Here is a 15,639-nt window from a genome sequence, read left to right as displayed (position 1 = left end):
TTCGGTGTATTAATCATAATACTGATCATTACAACAAAGGATGGATTATGGAAGAAATCATCAGGTGGGTCAGACAAGGTGTGGATTAAACCTAATTTGGGGCAATATTCTGTTATAGTAATTGAAAAATGTTTACTTATGCATCTTCAGGCCATTATATAAATAGGCCAGAACTGCATTTCTGTACTGTGGCATTTCTAATTCCCAAATGCCAGAGAGAGAAAACAAAGCAGTCAAAGGCTTACTGTGAGAAGTTTTTAATGTTTTTATCAATAGTCACCCACATTTGTCTTAACTTGGAATTTAATCTGAGGCAGAACATGATAATCTAACTGTGGCAATCATAAACCTTGTTGAACTGGCTTTTTTTGAGTTTGTGAATGTGAAGCATATGGCTTAAGCCTGGTGTGATTAATGCTGCCATATGTTAACTGATCACTGCCCCTCCAAACTGATTAAATAAATTAGAGAGAACGGGAGCTATGATTAAAGGTATTAATGCTTTTTTGTATCTTTCCCCATCAAAAAAGAGACAGTGAGAAGACCAATATTATATGTCTTTCCTTGATTCAGAGTGAAATAATCAGTTGATCTCAAATGTTGAAGATATTATTGCTAACTACAATCTTCTAGAAAATGACAGGCATCTGAAGACACATCTGAAAGATAGTGATTATGTGAATCTATTTCACTTGTATTTTTAGTTAAGATATGGGACTGAAATTGCTCTGATCAACTTCACTGACGTATACGAGAAACTAAATGGGTTGACTACAACCTATGCTCTTGAACTCCTGAATGCAGTCACTACCACATTATAATAGCCTTATTTATCACAACTAGAAATTGGTAGCCCTATTTTATGGTGATAGTTCCAGTCCTACATGTTGGACTGGACCATGATGTAATCTAGGAGACTCTTTTTCAGTATCAGTATGTACCATTGTGAGAATTTATCTGGAATTTTGAAGTAAGATTCCAGACAGACTTAAAGAAAGAATTGATTCACTTGTCTGATGTTTAAGTAAGGTAATAGGCTTAGTAATGAAGAACAAAACAGATGCAATGTTTATTAGGAAATCAGGCTCTAGGACTGAAATTTACAAGGTTTTGGGTAGGATCCCATCTCCCCTGTCACAAAAGAGTAGAACTGCCATTAAGAAGTGCTCCTTGATTCTAGTTGTTCTGGATTTCCAGTTGGTGGAACTGGCAAGAATGAGGCATTGATTCTTACCTGATACGCCCCTTCTCTGGGCAGGTGGAGACAGCGGTCATGCACGGGTTAACTCAGTAACTAATAGAACTGAGTCTACCAAAGTGATGTCATCGCCTCGGAGGAGCATGCTCCCGCTTTTCTTGACGAAGGAGATAAGTAGACTGCTGTGCGCTGAACAATTGCTTTCCATCCTGTGACTTCACAACATGCTCCCAGATCTCCTTTGCGAAGTAGGCCAGGACCCAAATGGGTGGGGATGACTGCTGTCTCCATCTGCACAGAGAAGGGGCGTATCAGGTAAGAACCAACGCCCCATTCTCCAAAGTTGGTGGAGACAGCGGTCATGCATGGGACGTACCAAAGCTCGTGTGTCCCCGGGAGGGAATGAGACTGGCCTAGGATCTGGAAGAAGGAAGAACTTGCTGAAGGACCCGCCTTTCGAAGGCCGCATCTGCTGTCACATACCGATCCACCTTATAATGTCGTATAAATGAATTAGGAGTAGACCAGGTAGCCGCCTTGCAGATCTCTTCCACCGAGGCCTGCCATGCCTATGCCACTGACGTAGCCGCTTTGCACATAGAATGAGCCGTAATGTTGGATGGAGGCGTGAGGTGATGCATGATGTAAGTCTTTGCAATGGCAGACCTGATCCATCAGCCAATCTTAGATGGAGAAGCTTTCAGCCCTTTGTTGGTAGGGTGGAAAGATACAAAGAGGGCTTCGCTGCGTCTGAAGACTGCCGTCTTGGTGATGTAGATCTTAAGAGCACGCCTGACATCTAGTTTGTGCCATTTGCGCTCCAGACTGTGAGATGGAGCAGGACAGAAATTTGGGAGAGTGAGATCCAGAGAGCAATGAAATGACGAATTCACTTTCAGGACAAAGGTGGGGTCGATGCGAAGGACCACACGGTCTGGGTGGAACACACACAAGTCAGCACAGATGGAAAGAACCGCCAGTTCTGAAACCCTCCGCACAGATGTTATGGCCACCAGAAAGGAAGTTTTAAGCGTGAGGTAATGCAAGGAGGCCGACCTGAGAGGTTCGAAGGGCGGGTCAGTGAGAAAGTCAAGGATTTTGGTCAGATCCCATGAGGGAAATCGGTGTATGACAGGAGGATAGAGATTAGAAGCCTCCTTAAGGAACCTGCGGACGTGAGGGTACAAGTAGAGGGGTTCGTCTCGGTGAAGTGAGAGAACCGAGGAAAGAGCCGACACCTGCCGCCATAAGGTGTTCGGGGAGAGTCTCTTATCAAACCCCTGTTGCAAGAACTCCAATAGTTGGAGAACCGAAGCCTTCAAAGGGTCCTCCCCTCAAGACAGGTACCAAGCAACGAAGGTCTGCCACGTAGATTCGTAGATTCGATTAGTGGCTGGGTGGCGGGAAGCGTGAATAGTTTGAATTACCGTCTCGGAAAGGTTAGCCGCCCTCAAGACTGCCCGCTCAGCCTCCAAGCGGTTAGGCGGAGCCAGCGCAGGTCAGGATGGTGAATGGAGCCTTGATGAAGGAGGGATGGTATCATTGGGAGAGGCCACTTAGGTTCCACGGAAAGATTGACCAGGTCTGCGTACCATGGTCAACGCGGCCAATGGGGAGTGATTAGAATGAGCTCGGCCTCCTCCTCTATCATTTTCCGAATCACCCTCTGTATCAGGGGGAAGGGAGGGAAGGCGTACAGGAGACCGTGAGGCCACCTGCACCGTGGAGCGTCCTTCCCTTGGTGTTGTGTAGCAAGACAGGTACCTGGACAGCTGTTTGTTGGATGCTGTTGCGAAGAGATATAGAGTCAGAGTCCCGTACCTGGACGACAGCTGGTGGAAAATGCGACAATTCAGGCTCCACTCTGCCAGATCGTTGTGCGGCTCAACCAGTCTGTCCTGGTGTTGTCAGACCCTGAGATGTGTTCGGCGTGGAGAGAGAAGGTTGGCTTCCGCCCAGGTTCCTAGGTGAAAGGCAGACTCCATGATACCGCTCTCGTCCCCCCTTGGCGGTTGACATGCGCCTTGGCCGTAGTGTTGTCTGTCCGAATTAGCACATGTGTGTTTCAAAGAGAGGTTTGGAAATGAAGGAGGACCAGATGGATGGCTCTCAACTCTAGCCAATTCATACTGTAGGATAGGTTGGAATCAGACCAGAGACCCTGAGCTACCTGATCCTCCAGGTGAGCTCCCCAACCTGTCAAACTCGCGTCCATCGTAACTACGAGATGCGGAGGTTCCCTGAAGAGGGAGCCATGAGCTATGGCCAGGGAGATCCACCAGTCCAGAGATTGCAGAACCTCTGGAGTCAAGCTGACTTTCACTAGGGAACAGCTGCTGTTGGTCTTCTGGAATGGCAGAAGAAACCACTGAAGACAGTGGCTGTGAAGCCGTGCCCAAGGGACAATGGAGAAGCAGGAGACCATCTTCCCCAGCAGTTGAGACAGCTGGAGAAGAGGGACCCGCTGTCTCCTTCGCACCTCCTTGGCTAAATCGCTGAGACTGCTCTGGCGTTCCTGAGACAGGAAGACCTTCCCCTGAATGAATCAATGAGGGCTCCCAAGTGCATCAGGCGAGAGGTGGGAACGAAGTGACTCTTCTCCCAATTGATGGAGAACCCCACCTCCTGCAGCACTTGTAGAGTGTCCTGGAGATCCTGGAGGGCCTGGCACGGAGGTGGGCTGCTAGGACCGACAGAAGTTTCGTGAAAACCCTTGGGGCCGCTGACAGCCTGAAGGGAAGGGCCCGATATTGGAAGTGGTGGCCCGCATGGACAAAGCGGAGGAAGCGTCTGTGTCACCTGTGAATGGGAATGTGGAGGTAAGCCTCTGTGAGGACCAGTGATGTTAGGAGATCGTGTCTGCGCACACTCTCCAGAATTGATAGGAGAGTGCATTTTGAATCTCCTGTATCTGATGAATCGATTTAAAAATTTGAGATCGAGGATTGCTCTCCAGCCCCCCGAAGACTTTGGCACGATAAAAAGACGAGAATAAAACCCCCGCCCCACCTGGCCTGGAGGCACAGGTTGAATGGCCCAAATCTGGAGCAAATGATGAACGGCCTGCTCTACTAGGAGCCTTCTTTAAGGGTCCCTGAGATCGAGCACATGACAAAGTGGTTCGGAGGGCTGGAGCGCAAGTCCAGGAGAAGGCCAAATCTGATTGTTGACCTGACCCACACGTTGTTGGTGATGTCGTCCCAATGATCCGCAAAGTGTGCATGGGCGTAGGAGGCCCTGTGGCAAGGCTGCGGAGCCAAGGGCGAAGCCGCGGTGGTCTAGTAGCAGCAGGAGTGCAGAGGAACGGCGGCAAAGTGTGGCAGCTTTTTGAGGTTCCCTGCGCCGTCCGACGGCTTCTGGCGGTGGTTAGCGGTGTTGGTGGCAAGGGAGAGCCAGAGGAAGGCAGCAGAGGCGGCAGCACTGAGCGGAGCCTCCAATGGCTATTGCAAAACCGCGCTGCTTGCCAGGGAGCCTCAGAAGCTCGTAGGCAAGCTCAGTGGCAAAAGCCTCAAAGAAGCCCTGGCAATGTCTCCAGCAGCCCAGGGGCTATTGAGAGTCCTGCCTCCAAAGGTCCAGTAGAAGCTTATTCTCTGTCTTTCCAATTTAGATGAAATTTTCTTTGAGTAAAAGCCAATTAAATCCAATTAGAATAGTCAATTATTAAATATTAGTTGAGGAGAAAGCAATTAGCACAGCCAGTTCCAATCGAACTGAGTCTAAAAGTGGGAGCATGCTCCTCAGAGGCGATGACATCATTTTGGTAGATTCAGTTTTATTGGTTACTGACTGAGTTAACTCGTGCATGACCGCTGTCTCCACCAACTTTGGAGAAATATGTCTGAACAATTACATCCATGGTACAAGTTGTTACCATTACAGAGTGTCTTCATTTAGCAACCACAATTGGGCCCAGCAACTCCATTGCTAAGGGAAGTGGTTGCTAAGTGGGAAATCATGTGGCTGCAACTGTGCTTTCCCTTTCCTCACTTCTCTGCCTTTCAGAAAGTTCACCCATAAAAACTGGACTGGCTGGTTAGAAACTGACAAGACTAAACAGTTTCATATCTTCTGCTTTTTTTAATAATAGTTTTTATTGAAATTTAAAAACACAAAAATAAAAAACTAATGCAAACTAACTGTATCCCACATTGTGTACTAAGAATTCCACTAGGGTGAGCGAGAAGTGGGACAGACCCAATATAGATAACTTATAGAAATTGTTGGTTTTTTTTTCCAACATGCTCTACTCTTCAAGTGGAGAGATTGGAGAGCAAAAGATTGCAAGAAACTACAGGTAGCCCTCAATTTATGAGCAGTTGCTTAGGGACAGGTAAAAGCTATGACCAACCCAAAAAAGGGGACTTATGACCTGCAAGTTCTGATGGTTAGACAAACTTTGGGAACTTGGCAACATGGCGACAATTATGGCAGTTTGCAGCATCCAGTCATGTGACCATATTAACAATTGTTTTGTCAAAAACTAACATTTCCATTTTTGGGCACAACTGTATCCATAGCAAACCATTGGTTTGCTTAACAACTACTGCAGCAACTGCCACAAAAAAGGTCATTAAATCACACATTTTATGACCATTATGACATACTACCATAATGGAAGGCTCCATTATTGGCCCTATGTTAAGGACCACCTGTAAGCAGACATAGAGTGGATTAAACTGTTTGCATTCATAGTGTTGGCACTAATGCAGTGCTTTCAATGTGTATGCCCCATTGTTAGTCTGCTTACTCTCTTGCAATCCCTTCCTTTGCTACCTCTCAAATGGGGAGGGGGGGGGGACAAAAACAGATTAGGCATAGGACAACACATATTACTGTAATGATAATCACATGACTGAAGGAAAGTCATAAATGTTGTTCATTAGTTGTAAAGTTATTTTTCAGCATCATTGTAAATGATTGCCTGTTGATAAACAAGGATTACCTGTATTATGCTTGTCATTTTTGATAAACATGCCTTTGTTACTGTCAGGTCCAAGTCTAAAGACTACAAATCGAGATCCAATTGAGTCCAATCCTTCATTTGTTTATATGTAATGGGCAGAATCTAGCCAAACTAAAGTTAAAATATTGTAGCCTATTGGACATAGCCTGAGAGATTCTAGGGTGTGAATATCTTGAATTCTTCCCCCTCTCCCATCCAGTTTCGGACTGTGCAGTCTCTTAATCTGGATCTGCCTAGACAGTAAAGCTAGGGAGGACCTCTGAAAATCTGTGCTCAATCCTATACTTTGATTTTAGGAAAAGTGTCAAAACAGTTTAGTAAGACCTTTTCCTGAATAGAATTAATGAACAATAACATTAAATATTTCTGTTACATTGCAACTGTTTATGTCTTGGTTTTTTGCCAGTTATCTTGACTAGCCACTTGATAAAAATCAGAAGTCAAAGTATACTCATGAATAATAATATGAAAACTACTTCCAATCCATGTCTTCAACCAATTCAATTTCAGTCACTAAAAAAATGATTTCTTCAATTGATTATTAGTGAAATTCAGGATGATTATGCATACTGATTATTGGTCAATCTTGCTAGATCTACACAATTAAAATAACTGTAATTATTAGCTCCTTCTTTCACACGTTCATGAACTTACCACACAGCATGTTTCATTGCATTTGTGTCGTCCGCATGACAATTTTTTGTTGCATCTTTTGTCACATAAAAATGGAACTTTAACTGTTAAAAAAGGAAAATGTTAAAATTATTATTATAAATTGATAGTTATCTAATGTAATTTGAAGTAAATGTTTTATGCTCTCCGTTTATTTGATATATTTAGCCACTGCAAAATCTTTATAATCAAAAGGGAAAACAAATAACACTAGCTAACTTCAAAATTCAAGCAGCTTTTTAAGGAAAAAAATACTGAAAAGTTAACATTTCAATATATTTAGTTTATTGCTTATTCAACATATAGAAAGAGAAAAGCTAGAAATTGATTAATGGCAATTGCAGGCAATTATTCTGAACCTAAAAATAATCTGTGCATTTCATAAATGTGAAATAATTTTCTTCAGTTTCATGAAAATGTCTGAACTATAATCTTGATGGAAATATGTTAAATATGTTAATTTATAATATCATATTTATTTCCATCTTCTAATGAATATCCTTCATTTATTACCGTATTTTTTGGATTATTTACCTTGATTTTTGAGGGAGGCACATGGAACTTCCTAAAAAGAAATTAAATTGTAAATATTTATACTATCATTCTGACGTTTAAGGCAGATAAAGCAGTGTGTTGCAATGTGTACTTCACAATCTTATTGTTTGCAAATAACAAAAGGTATTCTTTACACCAGCTTAGCAGTTGAAAAAAATCCCCTTATATTAAAAAAATGCTACTGATTCTACAGGGAGTCAGCAAAGTTTTGGAAACAGGAAAGTATACATTTTCTTAGCTGAACTGAAATTAAACCCACATCTAGAAATCTGAGAAATAGAAGATTCTATTTGAATAATGATTTACAGATTAAATATGACACATACAGTGGATATAGAAAGTCTACACCTCTGTTAAAATGCCCGGTTTTCAAGATGTAAAACAAAAATCAGACCAAGATAAGTCACTTCAGAATTGTTTTAATATAATATATAAGCTGCACAATTCAGTTGAAAAAAACTGAAATCTTTCAGAGGGAAAAATAACAATAAAAATGAATAATTTAGTTGCATGAGTATTCATACCCTCTTGTAAGTAAGCTGTGTTCAGAATCAACCAATCACATTCAAACGGATGGTAAATAGTAGTCAGTACATACCTGCCACCAATTAAAGTGACTCTGTTCTGGTAGGAGTTTTCTGACATTGACTCAGCAAAAGCCATAGTCTGCAAAGAGCTTACAAAGCATCCAAGGGATCTCATTATCAGAAGATAGTAGTCAGGAGAAGGGTACAAAATAATTTCCAAGGTATTGTATATACCCGTGATGGCGAACCTATGGCACCTGCAGAATTTTCTGACAAGTGCTGGTTGTGTACTACATGTGACAACAATCTCCTATTTTCTTCATATATCTGGACTGTGTCATAGGGTGTCTGTTCTCACAAGAAAAACATCCAAGCCTGGCTACATTTTGCAAAAACCAAATCAAGCCTTACAAAAGCCATGTGGGAAAATGTATTATGGTCTGATGAGACTCAGGTAGAACTTTTTGACGATAATTCCAAAATGTATGTTTGGCACAAATACCACATTGCATGTCACCAAAGCTACACTATACCACAGTGAAATATGGTGATGGCAGCATTATGCTTTGGAGCTACTTTTCTTCAGATGGAACTGGGGCCTTAGTCAAGATGGAGGGAATTATGAACAGTTCCAAATATCAGTCAATTATGGCACAAAACCGTCAGACCACAGCTAAAATGCTGAAGATGAAAAGAAATGGAACCTTTCAACACAACCACAATCCAAAACATACCGCCAAATCAACAAAAGAATGGCTTCATTAGAAGATCAAAGTTTCTGAATCCAATTGTAAACCTGTGGGGTGACCTAAGAGGGCTGTGCATAGGAGATGCGTCACAATCTTGCATATTTGGAGTACTTTTGCAAGGAAGGGTAGGCAAAGATTCCCTAGGCAAGATGGGCATTAGTATGCCATACTGATAGACTCCTGAAAGGCTGAATGCTGCCATAAAACCAAATGATGCTTCAACAAAGTATTAGTTTAAGGGTGTGTGCACATTATTATAAGTTTTTAAAGTTGTTATTGGTCATTGTGATTTCCCCCTAAATGATTTCACTTTGTTATTCAATTATATTGTACAGCTTATATGTTAGTGGGGCACCTGAGTGGAGGAAGGCCCATAAGGAGATGGCTCATAAAACCTGAGTATGGTGGAGTCAGTTCTTGTAGGTAGAGGGGAGGGGATTTACTACAGCTACCATACTTGTGATTCTCCTTGAAGCTTCTTCAATGACTTTGCTTGTGGACGCAGGTAGGGAAGGTTGCAAATGGCAATCGTGTGGGATGTTGCAATCATTCTAAATGTGGCCAGTTGCTAAGTACTCAGATCATATTCAAATGAGAGCAGGGGTGTTGGTCATAACTTTGAGAACTGGTTCTAAGTAACACTTGTTCACTGAAGTCATAACTTTGAACAGATGCTAAACAAATGGTTGTTAAATGAGGACTACCTATAATTCTGCTACATCATGTGTAAGCTTTGCCCACAAATCCCTGATGGCACAGTGGTCAAAATGCAGTATTACAGATAAACTCTGCCCACATTCTGGAGTTCGATTCTGACGGGACTGAAGGTTGACTAAGCATCCTTCCAAGTTTGGTAAAATGTGGACCAAGATTGTTGGGAACAATATGCTGAGATTGCAAACCGCCCAGAGAGTGCTGTAAAGAACTATGGGGCAATATATAAGTTCCATTGCTCTTGCCAACAGTCTTTGATGCTATGGGAGTTAATTTTGCTTAAGTTTTATTGACTGTATTTTCATTGGTCAATAACCAAAATAAAGTTTCTATTTATTTTTATCAATTATCAAGATAAAAAAATACAAGAGACATCTTAATTTAGCAAACCCCTAATTAAGAATCTTAAGATGCAACATTTTCATTTAGATATCGCCCCAAAATAGATACATTGAATACAATGTAGTTCAGACAAGGAGCTTAAAAATAAAACGAAACGTAGCTGACAATTATCTTATTTGTGGCAATTTTGTATAATATGTGAAATGATATTAAGAGAAATTATGCAAATTGTCATAATGATGTAATTTTAAATTTAGAAAATTTGGAAAAATGGATGCTCTCTTTCCCTAAATTATCCATTAAATATACATACACATAGCCTTTTGGATCAAATTGTTAAACAGTGTTGCAATAATAATTGGAAAAGCAATTAACATTTCATAAATATATTAGAGAAGACACAAAATACAAAAGATTTTACAAGACAAGATTAATCATGTACAGGAAACAAACATAGCATGTTTTATTATCTGTAAGGTTTTCACATTCAACATTTTGCTTTTTTATTATTACCTTTAATTTTAAGGCACATCTGCAGTAGACCGTTGATGTGCGAGAACACTGCCCACATTCACCTTCATGGCAGAGATTTTCACATGTATGCACAGCATCTATGTAAAATTTGAGAAGTATTTGTAACGTAAGTTTTTGTATTCTGTGATTTTTATTACTAATCAACAGTCACAATTAAGTCAATTTAAACTTTAAAAAACAAACAAAAACAAATGCATTGCTTTTAGAAAAAAATCTTGAAATGCAGTTTTTTAAATTATGTATACAGATAGCTAAAAAAAAAAGATATTGTGAGGCAGGTTAGGAAGATAACTCCCTACTACATGTAGTCCTCTAAGACAATTAAGATCAGAATTTATGTCACTAAGCAAAGTGGTCATAAAGTGACATCACATGACTACATTGATTAGTGATGACAATTCCAGCACACACTGTTACAAGAAAGTTTTTATTTGTAAGTATTATATTTCTCAGGGATTTTCTGAAAAGCAAAAATCTGGTCTGTATAGCATGCATTACATGTGTTTCACTGCAGCTTCTCCCAAACTCATGCACAACCTGTATTAGGCCCCCCAGGGTCTCCCCCATCCCTGAAACACTCCTAAAATCTTTATCGGGGACTCCCCTTAACAATCTGCAAAATCACTTAACCACCACAACTGGGAGAGCTGGGATTGTGGTTGTTGAGTGAAACAGGCACACACCTCATTTAATATTTTTCTCTACAACTAACATTCTAGTTTCAATTGGGGTCATATGTCAAGAACTACCCTTATTTGTTTTCTTAATCCATAGTCTCTTTCACTTCCTCATTCTAGGAGTGTGAATTCATACTTCCCTCACACTTCTGAAGCATTCTGAAACTTATTTCATTCTGTTCCACGTTTTCTTATGTCCACTTCACATTAATTGTGTGGAAGATTAATTTATTTATACTGTTCAGTAAATAACTGCAATAATTCTTCATTCATTCCACTTTCTTTGTTTTCTTTTCTGCCACATCTATTTTCCGGAGACCCACTCCTGATAGTATTTTTTTAAAAAAAGACTGTCTCTCATTCAGAATATTCACTGTTGTTTTTACTGATTCGTTCAATCTTTCATTATAAACAAACCAGCCATAAACATCAATTTCTTATCCATTTTTCTCTCAGAATGTCTGTTTTTCTAAACTAAAATTTATCACCATGGAAATGAGTTATTTTTGTTCAAAATTATGCTTTTAGTATTTCACTTTGCAAATGTGATAATTAAAGCACAATACATTTTTTAAATATGGAAGCAAGCAATGTTTAATTACCATAGCTACTACAAGGTAAAGGTTTTCCACATGTTCTTCCACATGATGGGATAGGATCTGTGCAGAGTTTACGTTCCGTACACCCCAACTCTAGTAATTTACTAAGAGAAGTCTGTCCACAAGGACAACAGTGCACTATTTGTGGAAGCCGTGGACAGGGCTGACAGGGCTGTGGATGGCATACTTGTTCACAGCTATGCATTCCACAGGATAATTTTCTGAAATTAGAATTTAAATTTGTAATGTTATATTGATAATAAATATGGAAAAATATATGTGAAATATATGTTAAATAAGCTATTTTCTTACTTCCCACAAGTTCTCAGGCATGAAAACCAATCTTCACTTGCTCCACATAACACTTCTCGAGAGGTACTCCCACAGTAACATACTAAACAGAAAAACACATCGGAGAATTATAATAAAGATGCTTAAGAAAAGGCCTTTTTTCTGAGAAGAAAGAATTATTTCTTTAGAAATATAATACATATCAAGCACTAGTATTTGGGTCAGATAAAAATTTAAACAAAATCAATGAACTCACCTGCATTTTTCCTATATATTTAATAAATGTATGCTATTGAAAATTATTTGCATCTTTTACCCAATGATTTTGGTATTTTTATTTTGAATATACTTATTTAATAAAATATTTGTGAACCGCTTTATGCCCATAATTGTCCCAGAAAGAATTTTTAATATTTTAATATTGTCAAGTAGATACTAAAGTCCCTCTTGAAGGGTTTTTTTACCCAGCCACTGTGAGAGCAAAAACACTGCCTGCCAGAGACTCCATCCTACCTGGGGCAGAATCTCTCTGGCAAGTAGCGGTTTTACTGTTAAGGAAGCTGAGTGAAAAAAATCCCTTATGAAGGGACGTCTTCATCCAGCCTGGTTGACAACAAAAACATTGTCTGATAAACCGATTTCACCTCATGTGGGGTGAAGTCTCTCCACCAGGAAGAAGGGGAGTTGCAATGCTGGGCTGCAGAAAAGAAGTTTGAATCACAAAGAACTGAGCTTCTTTTCAAATATCTGAGTGTTGAAGTTTACTTCTGTGCACTGAGGGGGAATTCCCTGTCTCCCTTCAGCAAGCAGATTTCTCTTTGTCCACTTTCTATCCATCCTGGGAAAGCCATAATACAGTCATAAAGTTGAGAAAGGTCATGTGGCGACTCATTTGATGACCATGACAACTTATGACCGAAATGTCAGACTGAATTGTGATCATCAATCGATGACTACCTTTAATACCTAAAGAAATTAAGAGCTGGGCAATTCACTTTTAGACACACCGAATCAAACTGCAAGGTGTACTGTATTATTTAATACAAACCAATATATACATTCATTGACTTATTGTGTCACATAATTTAAATACTGTATTATATATTTGGGTTATGGGTAGTCCTCGACTTATGACTAATCATTTAGAGGCAGTTTGAAGTTACAACAGACCTCTCAAAAGTATTTTGGACCGAAAAGTACTTATTAAGTTTACAAATAATTCAAAGTAGTGAATATATCTAACATAACTTCTCCTCTTATTTTCCCCATAGCAACAACAACTCTGTGAGGTGGGATGGGCTGAAAGAGAGTGACTGGCCCTAAGTCAACCAGCTGTTTTTCATGGCTAAGCCGGGACTTGAACTTACAATCTCCTGCTTTCTAGCCTTAGCCACTAGAACAAAATGTTTGAATTTTTAGTAATAGCTGACTTTTTTTAGCCTTGAGGGATTGCTTTTACATGGAACTTACAGAAGAGCACAGTTCTTTTGACAAGATTTCTCACATAGTTATCATTCTACCATCATAGCAATTATAGTTTCTAATGCAAACTGTAAAAGACCATAGGAGAATGTTGTATTCTTCATTATGCGCATACATACATACAAACACACACACACACAGACACACACACACTATCAGTGCATACCTAGACATAACCATAGTAGAAAATTGGTCCTATAAAAACAGTAATTCTGTAAATTTCATACAAGTATAGTTATAAATAATTTTTTAAAAATCATGAAATCATTACCTTGCTTTACAGTCAATTCACATGGCAGGCATTTTCCTGAATGGCATATCTGGGTACAATTATGTTTACCACAATTCAAAACATTTCCACATATATTAGTACACTGAATTGCAGTAGAATACCCACAGCGAACTGAGTGGCTATAGAAGAAGGAAACTAAATCAGTAATCAGCAATGAAGGATCAAATTCTATATTCACACTTGAACTCTTTACTCAAAGTTGTTATTTTTTTGCACAAAGCTATTGATTAGCAGCCATGAAACTTCCTGAAAACTTTAGTATTTGCTTTAGGGGTCTTGCTAAATTAAGGAGGGGCATAATTTCATAATATTGCAAACTATAGGGAATTTTATTTAAACAGAAATTTTTTTTTCCACACAATAGGATCAATGTTTTAAACATAACATTTTTGCGCCACTGGAAAGCTCAAATCCATTCTTTACAATTATACTGTTGTAGCTACACGTAGCATTTTATTCCAAAATTTAAGTTAAAATTAGCAGTTTCAAGAAAGGTAACTGCATTCATCTGCTGTTGCAAAAGCAAGTCTGGTAGCACCTTAAAATAAAAACTAAACTAAACCATTCCTACAATGAACTTTGTTTATGAAAAACTTTATAAAATATGAACTTTATAAAATCTAAGCTTTAACTATTTTTAATTACTAATTTGGTTTGGGAAAACATTTATCTCCTCCCTTTCAGGTGCACATTCTTCATTAAGCTCAGATTAACTGTGTGTCCATATGCCAATATAACAAAAAAATACAGAATAAAGGCAAAAATATCTAAATTTATCCCCTTTATTTTTTAGATCATTTATTATTATTTTTAAAATAGTATAAAATCCTCACTAATAATAGCCTGGATAGCAAGATGTAATGGTTAGGTTTACAGAACCTAAGCAACAAATTATGGTTTATAAATCACAATGGCTGAGTTCACATATCATAGTAAGTCAAAATCTAACAAAATGGTTTACCCATCGCATCTGAATTCAATTTTCATCTAATCTAGAACTGTGAATCATAATGCTAAACCTTATACATTATACTGTTTACACATTAGGATAATATAACATTAGGAATCTGTATATTGCCTTACAATATTAGCCATTCATTAGTTTTCTTAGTCTGAATGAAAGAATATAGTTTTAACTCCAAAAGTATTTTAGGAACAATAATTTAATTTAATTTAAAAATAGGATTGTCAAATGTTGGCATTCTCAATCTCAACAGCACGCGAAAAAACATAATGATAAATTATCATAAATTATCCTTCACTTTTTTAGCTGTATCAAAATTATTTATAAATGCTAAACTCTTCTATAACTATTTATTTTATGGAAAATTTTATTTTATGGAATTGATAGCAGGGGCACAATTAATCCTAGGAACTACTTGTGGTGTAGATCATAAAAGATCATGCTATTGCTAGAAAATCAAAGATACCATCTTTTTCTCATATATTTTTACTGTAAACCTTCAATATTATTCATTGTATCTACAGAAAATATAAAGAAACATTTAATTCCATATCCTACATATTAATTCCTTTTCCATGAATTCCGCAAGGATTTTTTTTTCTAGCAGCACTTTTCCAATTTTGGTAACAGATTGACTGTCATTAAAAAGCACTGGCTGAAACCCAAATGAGGGAGGGCACTACACAAGCATACTCTAACAACGCACATTCATATGTTGTCTAGGAGACTAGACCCTTAGAAAGAACAAGCCAATTCCCCAAGAATAGATATGTTATACTTAACATTTGTAATATTCCAAATAACTTTAAAAAAACCAAGGTTGTAAGTTTTCTAAAGCAGACTAAATTACCTTGTACGTCCACATTCACATTTTTTGGTCATAAAAGCAGGGCAAGATGGGCAAGGTCCTGGATGACAAAGTCTAAGAAACAAAAGACATGCAGTATTTGTATTTCATTTTTACCCAGCTGTGCTAACATATATTCCTATATAATTAACATATTATTATTCAAATGTATTTCTGATTTAGAACCAACATGTGTTATTTCTGTACAAGTATAAATTCTGCATGTTATGAAG

General features: G+C 38.6%; 1 protein-coding gene across 3 annotated transcripts in view; it reads right to left on the bottom strand.

The window, feature by feature from the left end:
- NFX1 (nuclear transcription factor, X-box binding 1) overlaps positions 1-15,639 on the bottom strand; it is a 46,103-nt gene that overhangs the window by 22,255 nt on the left and 8,209 nt on the right. For all 3 annotated transcript variants that reach the window (XR_014175416.1, XM_081953376.1, XM_081953375.1), the window contains exons 6-12: positions 15,410-15,481; positions 13,575-13,714; positions 11,843-11,924; positions 11,534-11,751; positions 10,234-10,331; positions 7,368-7,398; positions 6,816-6,898 (exon numbers count right to left, since the gene is read on the bottom strand). Coding sequence is in view for 2 of the 3 variants with exons in the window: in XM_081953376.1 (XP_081809502.1) it covers positions 6,816-6,898; positions 7,368-7,398; positions 10,234-10,331; positions 11,534-11,751; positions 11,843-11,924; positions 13,575-13,714; positions 15,410-15,481 (724 nt within the window). In the remaining variant the exon portion in view is untranslated. The remainder of the gene's footprint in view (positions 1-6,815; positions 6,899-7,367; positions 7,399-10,233; positions 10,332-11,533; positions 11,752-11,842; positions 11,925-13,574; positions 13,715-15,409; positions 15,482-15,639) is intronic.

Source organism: Natrix helvetica (genome assembly GCF_964273705.1).
Source record: "Natrix helvetica genome assembly, chromosome: 4".
Lineage (NCBI taxonomy): Eukaryota > Metazoa > Chordata > Lepidosauria > Squamata > Natricidae > Natrix > Natrix helvetica.
Note: the sequence above shows the minus strand (reverse complement) of the source record. Positions and strands in the feature narration are given on the sequence as shown.